Consider the following 10,664-nt stretch of genomic DNA (forward strand, 5'->3'; position numbering starts at 1 on the left):
TCCCCATTAGCATCCCATTGGAACCCAGCAGGATCACCAGTCATTTAGAGTCCCTGCCTCAACACTGTACCTTCTGTCGCACTACGTTGGTCTCAGAGCCGTCATGCATGGCAAGATTTTAAAAGAAACGGTGTATGTATGCTATTCTCTCCTACAAATGGATGAGATTGACGAGGCACATGCATGTTGCCTTTGGGATGACTGTCCTTTCCTATCCAAGTCAGTGGGGTAGCGGGGAGAATTAATATAGTGTAGCACAGAAGCAGGAAAGTATTGGATATTTTGTGGCCAAAATGGTCGACTGTGTTGTGGTTGATGACGTAATTTGTGTTCAGATGTGTCCAGAGGGGTGAGCTGAGGTGCGGCTTACAATTTAATTCCACATCCACACTTGTCTGTTCCCATGATATTCAACACACAAAGGAGTGGTCTTCCTTAGTCTATTGTAAGGTTTATTTAATTCAATGTTTTCACATGTTTTTAGGCGAATTCGAGTTCTTGTATTTCATCCAGATTTCTGACTTGAGCCCCCTGTTGATAAATGGGATATTCTGTAGCACACCTAGATGCCTATCAACTCTATTAAAACAACACACAGTAAACAGCGCCCTCTGCTGACTGACGTTATGTAGTTTATATAGTCTCAAAGGCCCAATATTACTACATCCACTGTATAATGTAATGTTAATTGTATACCTATAAATACCTATTGTTAAACTGTATAAAAAAATCAACATTTTTTCCCTTGCAATGCTATGTTGTAAAATTCTGTTGGTCAATGAGTAGGACATACTGTGAATTTGTGCATTACAGCAAATTTACATTATACTGTACAATTGTAATTTGGAGGGTGTTAGATTACATTTTAATTGGAAAGATAAGATCATTCAAAATAGAAGAAAAACCCTCAGTTAAATGTGTTTTAGTGAAACACAGACACAGCCACGTACGTGTGCACTCACACACAGACAGACAGACACAGACACATGCACAGACACATGCACAGATACAGACACATGCACACGCACACGCACAAGCCCACCCCTCCCCTCCCAACCCACAGCACACAAACACACATCTCTGTGATTGTGTTTGGTAATGGCAGGCTTTAACCCTTTGGTCTGAATCGCCCTGCCTCCCACTCCCGTCCCCAGTCCCCTGACTCTTATCCCAAGCCTTCTAAACCCCCCATCCTCTATTCAGTTACCCACCCTCTGCCCCCTCCTGTCCCAAGCCCCCTTTTGCTCTGGTCTGCCCTCCATGCCCCTCTCCCCACGTCTGATGATGGAATGTTGAGTGTCTCTAGCCCCCTCCCTAGAGATGAAGGTTCGCCATGCGTGCCCCTTCACTTCATTCCATTCCAAAGTGTGCCCCATAAGAGCAGCTACATTTTTATCTGAGCCTGGTGATTGTGACAGATCGGCCAATGACACACACACACACACACACACACACACACACACACACACACACACACACACACAGATGCACGTGAGACACCCAGGGGGCTGGACAGGCAAGCAGGGTAGGGAGGGACCAGGCCCTGCCAGGCTCCAGTTATAAAACCCTCCCAGGATGGGGCCAGTGTCCTGCTCCTAGCTGTGCTCTACCTCCCTCCTCTGTGCCACTACACCCTACGGACAGACGGGTAGCGGCCAAGCCAAGCCTCCATCATGAACGACATCTACAAAGCAGCGGTACGTCCCACTCCACTTCTACAACAGGGTATATTGTTTGTGGAGAATGTGAAAGTGTTTGTGTTTGGTAGGAAGCATCATTTTGAAAGATTTGATTTCAATGTTCAACTTTGGATTTTCAGTGATAGGTGACATGGATGAAAAGGCTGTTTTGGTTTAATTGTGGACTCTGCCAAGTTAAGTCAAAATAGTTTAAGAATATTTTGTTGTCAGATTTCTATATTTTGGAATGTAAAGGTTTAGGTAGGTTACAATTTCAAATAAACACTTCAGCACCTGAGGGTAGGATTCACCCTTGAGTAGAATGAAAAGTACCTGTAATATTTAGTATTGAGGGTTGAATCCACTTAATAACACTTTTATATGTTTAACAGTTTTAAACTACAAACTATGTTTCATATAAACAATTAATTCAAATGAGGTACATTTTGATATTCCCCCTACAACAATTTAGCAATTTGTAATTCTGACATTGCACAGATGATTAGACTTCCATTACAAACTGTGTCTGTCAAGCGAACACACACAACACCAGCCTTTGACAAGTGAGGCGAGATACCATACATATATAGATCTCGTGCCTCTTGAAGCCTATCAGGGTTGATAGGAGCACTCCAGGGGTCAGAAGCAGGACAAGCCCCTGGTCCTCACTGTGGTTTCATTCATGACTACAAATGGAGCAGTCCCACTTCTCATGGGCTAATTTTGGCCAGTTGCTCCGAGCCTCCTGCATGTGTGTTTCTGTGGTGCCAGAAGAGGGCTTCAGGTCTAGATACCACCCCCCACCCCCTCCCCAAGGCTGAATTCCAGCATTATCTGTGTGAGCCACTGGGAGGGCTGGGAGAGCTGTTTGTTTATCTGTCTAGCAATCTCTGCCTGCTGCCTGGTGGCTGGTGGGCTGGGCTACCCATGTCTCTACTGGGCATTACAGCTAGAGGAGTCAACTGCAGAGAAACCGACTGGAATGTATGTGTGTGTGTGTCGATGTTTGGATGGACATTGCTCTTTTTCCTATATATCATCACCAGCGGAATGTGTGTTTAATTTGTTGTGGATGACAGACAATAACTCTTACATAAGCAGCTGTCTCCCTCTCTCATTCGTGGTAGCTTTTCCTGGATTACTGTTCCATTGTTGAACCAGATCCACAGCTATGTTAATTTAAAGCACTGTGTAGTGTGTCCTTTATCTGCTGTTTCTGATCCTCCTGTCAATGTATTTTTAACCCTGCCTCTCACTGGCCCAGGTCTCATGAATGAAATACAGGTTTTGTGTTTTGTGAGGGATGGGATGACCAAGTGTGAAGTTCCAAAATAACTTGATTTCTCTATCAAACTCCACAAATAATATTACAATGAAGGGAAGAGCATAGAAACAGTGGCTTGCAAAAGTATTCACCCCCCTTCGCATATTTCCTATTTTGTTGCCTTACAACCTGGAATTAAAATTGATTTTTTTTGCGGTTTGTATCATTTGATTTACACAACATGCCTACCACTTTGAAGATGCAAAATATTTTTTGGTGTGAAACAAACAAGAAATAATACAAAAAAACAGAAAATTTGAGCATGCATAACTACCCCCCCCCCCCCCAAAGTCAATACTTTGTAGAGCCACCTTTTGCAGCAATTATAGCTGCAAGTCTCTTGGGGTATGTCTCTATAAGCTTGGCACATCTAGCCACTGGGATTTTCAAGTTGGATGGGTTCCGCTGGTGTACAGCAATCTTTAAGTCATACCACAAATTCTCAATTGGATTGAGGTCTGGGCTTTGACTAGACCATTCCAAGACATTTCAATGATTCCCCTTAAACCACTCGAGTGTTGCTTTAACAGTATGCTTAGGGTAATTGTCCTGCTGGAAGGTGAACCTCCGTCCCAGTCTCAAATCTCTGGAAGACTGAAACAGGTTTCCCTCAAGAATTTCCCTGTATTTAGCGCCATCCATCATTCCTTCAATTCTGACCAGTTTCCCAGTCCCTGCCGATGAAAAACATCCCCACAGCATGATGCTGCCACCACCATGCTTCACTGTGGGGATGGTGTTCTCGGGGTGATGAGAGGTGTTGGGGTTGCGCCAGACATAGCGTTTTCCTTGATGGCCAAAAAGCTCAATTTTAGTTTCATCTGACCAGAGTACCTTCTTCCATATGTTTGGGGAGTCTCCCACATGCCTTTTGGCAAACACCAAATGTGTTTGCTTATTTTTTTCTTTAAGTAATGTTTTTTTTCTGGCCACTCTTCCGTAAAGCCCAGCTCTGTGGAGTGTACGGCTTAAAATGGTCCTATGGACAGATACTCCAATCTCTGCTGTGGAGCTTTGCAGCTCCTTCAGGGTTATCTTTGGTCTCTTTGTTGCCTCTGAATAATGCCCTCCTTGCCTGGTCCATGAGTTTTGGTGGGCTCCCCTCTCTTGGCAGGTTTGTTGTGGTGCCATATGCTTTCCATTTTTGTATAATGGATTTAATGGTGCTCCGTGGGATGTTCAAAGTTTCGGATATTCTTTTATAACCCAACCCTGATCTGTACTTCTCCACAACTTTGTCCCTGACCTGTTTGGAGAGGCGCTTGCTTGGTGGTGCCCATTGCTTAGTGGTGTTGCAGGCTCTGGGGCCTTTCAGAACAGGTGTATATACTGAGATCATGTGACAGATCATGTGACACTTAGATTGCACACAGGTGGACTTTATTTAACTAATTATGTGACTTCTGAAGGTAATTGGTTACACCAGATCTTATTTAGGGGCTTCATAGCAAAGGGGGTGAATACATATGCACGCACCACTTTTCCGTTATTTATTTTTTGAGATTTTTTGAAAGAAGTTATTTTTTATCATTTCACTTCACCAATTTCTACTATTTTGTGTATGTCCATTACATGAACTCCAAATAAAAATCAATTTAAATTACAGGTTGTAATGCAACAAAATAGGAAAAACCCCAAGGGGGAGGAATACTTTTGCAAGGCACTGTATCATACACGTGTTATTGCACGAATGGAAAATATTATTGTGCTTATCAAAGGAATAGAGTAAATCAAAGTTGTAAAATACATTCCAGAGTGGATTCCATAACAGATATTGGCTCGATTGCTTCTGAAAACTTTCAATTTCTTCAATAGGTAGAGCAGCTGACAGAGGAGCAGAAAAACGGTATGTAAAATGTGTTCATCTTAGTGTTTCCCATAGGAATTATTTCAGTAGCGGTGGCAGAGTAGTTATTTTTTTTGTGGCGGCCACGATTTAGCAGCGGGGGTGCACCGCTGCTAAATACATATAGGGGAAACACTGCATCTACATTTCATTATGGTTTACTAATCTATGTCGGTCTCTGAGGCCTATGTATAAATGCTTCTTTATGTGGGATATATATCCTCACTTTCTACAATATTTAATCACATCTAAATCAATATTAGGCCTTCGGGCCTAAATGAAAAGTAAATGCTAGATATCTCAAAGGATTAAAAAAGTATCTCTTAAACTACAGTAGCCCACACATAGAACTGACCATGAAAACAAAAAGGGGGGGTAGAAGAAAAATAACTGACCATGGTAATGTGCTGTGCTGTGTGTTGCAGAGTTCAAGGCAGCCTTTGACATCTTTGTCCAGGATGCGGAGGACGGCTGCATCAGCACCAAGGAGCTGGGCAAGGTGATGAGGATGCTGGGGCAGAACCCCACCCCCGAGGAGCTGCAGGAGATGATCGACGAGGTGGATGAAGACGGTAAACACACACGCTCACACAGAAGAGACAGACTCAAATGACTACAATAGGCAAATGTATTTCCTCTGAATAGTTTCCATGAGGAATCGCGCATCAGAATATGAGGTTAGCTCATCAGCAGTGGATGACGATGGTACGCAACAAAGGCAGACACAAGTGTTCTGCTCATCAAAAGGCCAATTCATGGCTCATTGATGGCCCGGCAGGGACAGTTGTACACTGTTCTTTGTAAGACTGTAAACACACAAAAGACAAACATCACATGGCTGAGTACAGGATCTGGTCACGTGTAGCTGCTATATCAAAGATAGGCTCCTTGACCCAAAAGGTTGTGTGACATCATTCTGTTGACATGTCTTTGCAGGCAGTGGGACGGTGGACTTTGATGAGTTCCTGGTGATGATGGTGAGGTGCATGAAGGACGACAGCAAAGGAAAGACAGAGGAGGAACTGGCAGACCTCTTCCGCATGTTTGACAAGTACGTTTATCCTCATAAGTACATCATGAGACTCATAAGGGGGATGAACTCTGGAAAAGTAACTCTTCATAATCTTACCCAACTAAGTACCCACAGCCTAGTACCACCAGAATAGACAAATACAAAGGAATGTACACTGCAGAGTTTTAGCTTGGGTGCCAGTTTGTTTCTGTTTTAGCCTACTTGTCATTGTTTGACAAGGCAACTATGTATTGTAGTATTTTTGAATACAGAAACAGTCATGTACAGTGAGGGAAAAAAGTATTTGATCCCCTGCTGATTTTGTATGTTTGCCCACTGACAAAGAAATGATCAGTCTATAATTTTAATGGTAGGTTTATTTGAACAGTGAGAGACAGAATAACAACAACAAAATCCAGAAATACCCATGTCAAAAATGTTATAAATTGATTTACATTTTAATGAGGGAAATAAGTATTTGACCCCCTCTCAATCAGAAAGATTTCTGGCTCCCAGGTGTATTTTATACAGGTAACGAGCTGAGATTAGGAGCACACTCTTAAAGGGAGTGCTCCTAATCTCAGCTTGTTACCTGTATAAAAGACACCTGTCCACAGAAGCAATCAATCAATCAGATTCCAAACTCTCCACCATTTTTGTAAATTTATTTTACCTTTATTTAACTAGGCAAGTCAGTTAAGAACAAATTCTTATTTACAATGACGGCCTACACCGGCCAAACCCGGACGACGCTGGGCCAATTGTGCGCCGCTCTATGGGACTCCCAATCACGGCCGGTTGTGTTACAGCCTGGAATCGAACAAGGGGGTCTGTAGTGACGCCTCAAGCACTGAGATGCAGTGCCTTAGACCGCTGCGCCACTCGGGAGCCAAGACCAAAGAGCTCTCCAAGGATGTCAGGGACAAGATTGTAGACCTACACAAGGCTGGAATGGGCTACAAGACCATCGCCAAGCAGCTTGGTGAGAAGGTGACAACAGTTGGTGCGATTATTCGCAAATGGAAGAAACCCAAAATAACTGTCAATCTCCCTCGGCCTGGGGCTCCATGCAAGATCTCACCTCGTGGAGTTGCAATGATCATGAGAACAGTGAGGAATCAGCCCAGAACTACGCGGGAGGATCTTGTCATTGATCTCAAGGCAGCTGGGACCATAGTCACCAAGAAAACAATTGGTAACACACTATGTCGTGAAGGACTGAAATCCTGCAGCGCCCGCAAGGTCCCTCTGCTCAAGAAAGCACATATACAGGCCCGTCTGAAGTTTGCCAATGAACATCTGAATGATTCAGAGGAGAACTGGGTGAAAGTGTTGTGGTCAGATGAGACCAAAATCGAGCTCTTTGGCATCAACTCAACTCGCCGTGTTTGGAGGAGGAGGAATGCTGCCTATGACCCCAAGAACACCATCCCCACCGTCAAACATGGAGGTGGAAACATTATGCTTTGGAGGTGTTTTTCTGCTAAGGGGACAGGACAACTTCACCGCATCAAAGGGACGATGGACGGGGCCATGTACCGTCAAATCTTGGGTGAGAACCTCCTTCCCTCAGCCAGGGCATTGAAAATGAGTCGTGGATGGGTATTCCAGCATGACAATGACCCAAAACACATGGCCAAGGCAACAAAGGAGTGGCTCAAGAAGAAGCACATTAAGGTCCTGGAGTGGCCTAGCCAGTCTCCAGACCTTAATCTCATAGAAAATATGTGGAGGGAGCTGAAGGTTCGAGTTGCCAAACGTCAGCCTCGAAATCTTAATGACTTGGAGAAGATCTGCAAAGAGGAGTGGAACAAAATCCCTCCTGAGATGTGTGCAAACCTGGTGGCCAACTACAAGAAACGTCTGACCTCTGTGATTGCCAACAAGGGTTTTGCCAACAAGTACTAAGTCATGTTTTGCAGAGGGGTCAAATACTTATTTCCCTCATTAAAATGCAAATCAATTTATAACATTTTTGACATGCGTTTTTCTGGATTTTTTTGTTGTTATTCTGTCTCTCACTGTTCAAATAAACCTACCATTAAAATTATAGACTGATCATGTTTTTGTCAGTGGGCAAACGTACAAAATCAGCAGGGGATCAAATCCTTTTTTCCCCCACTGTACACTGGTTAACAGATTTGTGAAGCAGTATAATCCTCCTCTCCTAAACGCTACAGACTCCCCAGTGTAAACTGGTCCGGAACAAAAACAAAGTTGTGCAGCTCGCACTGACCCGTATGAACAAATAAGGAGGATATTAGGGGTATGGGGATGTACTCACTCATTCGGGAACGTGCAATAGTGAAAAGTGAAATGTAACTAACTGTGTAAAATAATCATAGATATTGAAATTGTAGGGTTGTGCAATAACATTATGTGCAGTGCTCAGGGATCTTGGACATTAAGGGGATGTATAATATTGAGTATACGGGGGGTAAGCAGTCATTTCTGTTTTGTTTTTCATGAATTTGTATGTTTGATGTTATGTCTGCCCTATGCCATGTCTCTCACCCTATCACAGTGCATTTTCTTGCACGTAAAGCAAATATCTGTGAAAATCAGACAATAAAGAAATGTATAATCTATGGCCCCCCAGGAATGCGGACGGCTACATAGACTTGGAGGAGCTGAAGGTGATGCTGGAGGCCACAGGGGAGGCCATCACTGAGGACGACATCGAGGAGCTCATGAAGGATGGGGACAAGAACAACGACGGGAAAATCGACTACGACGGTAAAGTTTTGAAAATGGCAGTTAAGCACATAGTGTAGAGACAGAAGCATTCATTCCTCAGATATTTTATTAATGAAAATGATGCAATTGAACAGTTCTGTGGATACTTCACTGCTAGAAAAGGCAATTGTGAATATGAATTATGCATGGTAATAAAGCAGTGTAGTGACCGGAGTGAGGAAAATAATTCCCTAATTGACTCCCTTTTTCCTCCTCTTGGTTCCAGAGTTCTTGGAGTTCATGAAAGGAGTAGAATAAACAGCATCAAGAGAAGACAGAGTCCCCTGACCCTTAGTGATATTTTTGTATTTCACTTCAACGTCATAGACATCTATGGAAAACTGGAGGTTGACTTTTGGTTGTCATCGGCAGAATTTCTGAACGACTTTGCAAGATTTAGTTGAATAATCTGATTGCTTATGTATTTTTATAACTTTTTACAATTTCTTGCATTGTTGTAAATACCATTTGTAACTTGTTTTGGTGCCCATATACTGCATTTGTGTAAATGTAACCAACCGAAATACTCACATTAACAACTCACATATCACTTCAGTTTGGCTACTTGAACTATGTATTATTGTTTAATTTCAAATGCCATATGAATTTTTGCAGTGCCACAAACGGTTTACAAATCTCTTCTTTTTCCAAGTTGCTGATGTTGTGCTGCCGGACAGAATGCTGTTTGAAATGCATCCTATTAGGTATAGGACAGTACATCTGTCCCTATAAGTCCCTGTAATTATACCATAGTAGTAGTCAAAACATATATTGAAATGCAATGTAGCCACAGTGGCATAACGCAACGGTTGTATGTTTAACAGATTCCCTCAGGGCTAGTTAGTCTGCTGGAGAGCTTGTGGTGGATGTACTCACCATACGTCTGCTTAGAATGTACACTCAAGTAATAAATGTGTTCTCCAAAGCCTGGTTTGCCTGATATCGTATCTGTTTGGGAGTGTTTGTTCCAATGGAGTATTTATGAGCTGAAATGTTCTTTACCATGAGAAAATGAGTCCTGCTTTACTTTAAAAAGTATTGGATAAAACTCAATAAGGTCATATGTTCAATTGGTATGAATCTTTCATTATAACTTGTGAACTTCACTATTTACTCCAACTCTTCAGAGTCCTTCTGATGTCTCCACATTGTATTACTCTCCTCTTGATTGTACTGTACATTGTGGTGCTACACGGACGATCTTCTCTGCAGGGGTATAATAATAATTTGGTGGGTGCTTATATTTGTCCTATTTCACACATGTACAAGTGTGTGAATTAGAAATGTTTTTTGCTTATCCCACTCTCCCTGAGACACCCTCAGAGAGTGGGGTCACAGCCAGGGTCTGCCATTATCAACGGTGACCCTGGAGTAATTAGGGTTAAGTGCCTTGCTCAAGGGCACATCGACAGATTTTTCACCTTGTCAGCTCAGGGATTTGAACTAGGGACCTGTCGGTTAATGGCCCAACGCGCTAACCTACCTGCCGCCCGTATGTGGGCTGGTATCTAGTTACACAAAGTATTGAGACGAGCTATTTATGTCTAATCACGTTAGTGCCCATGTTAGGGGATCATATTTGACCGACACCAGTTGACAATCAAATGCCTTTAGCCTTACAAGGCAGAGAGGACCAGTACAGAGAACAATAGGCTCTGTGCTAAGGCCTGTGAGCCAATGTGTTAGTGTACTATACTGACATCCAGTGTGCTCAGTGACTTGGAGAGGATATTTCAGTTCAATGGAGTGTTGAAATGATTGTTTCCAGAAAATGTAAACCCTCTACTAATTGACTAACTATAACAAATAGATTTTCAGATTGCTGTAATCAAGATCATTGACATGAATTAACTTCAAATTCATCTAGAGAAATTGCCCCTTTAAATTGTATTGATTGTGGATATAACCTGTACACAATTGACAGACATGCTTTTACCTCCGCAAAAGAAAAACAGTGTGCAGCTATCATTATTACCACTAGGTGTCAGTAGAAAGACATACAATCACTGAGAGGCCATTATCATCATTGGTGGAGGACACATTGTCAGTCGCCGAGTGTAATAACGA

At 42.7% G+C, this 10,664-nt stretch overlaps 1 protein-coding gene across 1 annotated transcript; it reads left to right on the plus strand.

The window, feature by feature from the left end:
- Window positions 1-1,622: 1,622 nt before the first annotated feature.
- On the plus strand, window positions 1,623-9,519 carry LOC311147292 (troponin C, slow skeletal and cardiac muscles). Its single transcript, XM_084183979.1, has 6 exons — window positions 1,623-1,697; window positions 4,819-4,849; window positions 5,275-5,421; window positions 5,786-5,900; window positions 8,461-8,597; window positions 8,824-9,519. Exons 1-6 carry the CDS (start codon window positions 1,674-1,676, stop codon window positions 8,853-8,855), a joined length of 486 nt encoding a protein of 161 aa, XP_084040105.1. The 5' UTR covers window positions 1,623-1,673; the 3' UTR covers window positions 8,856-9,519.
- Window positions 9,520-10,664: the final 1,145 nt, after the last annotated feature.

The sequence above is a fragment of the Coregonus lavaretus genome (genome assembly GCF_964263955.1).
Source record: "Coregonus lavaretus genome assembly, chromosome: 20".
Lineage (NCBI taxonomy): Eukaryota > Metazoa > Chordata > Actinopteri > Salmoniformes > Salmonidae > Coregonus > Coregonus lavaretus.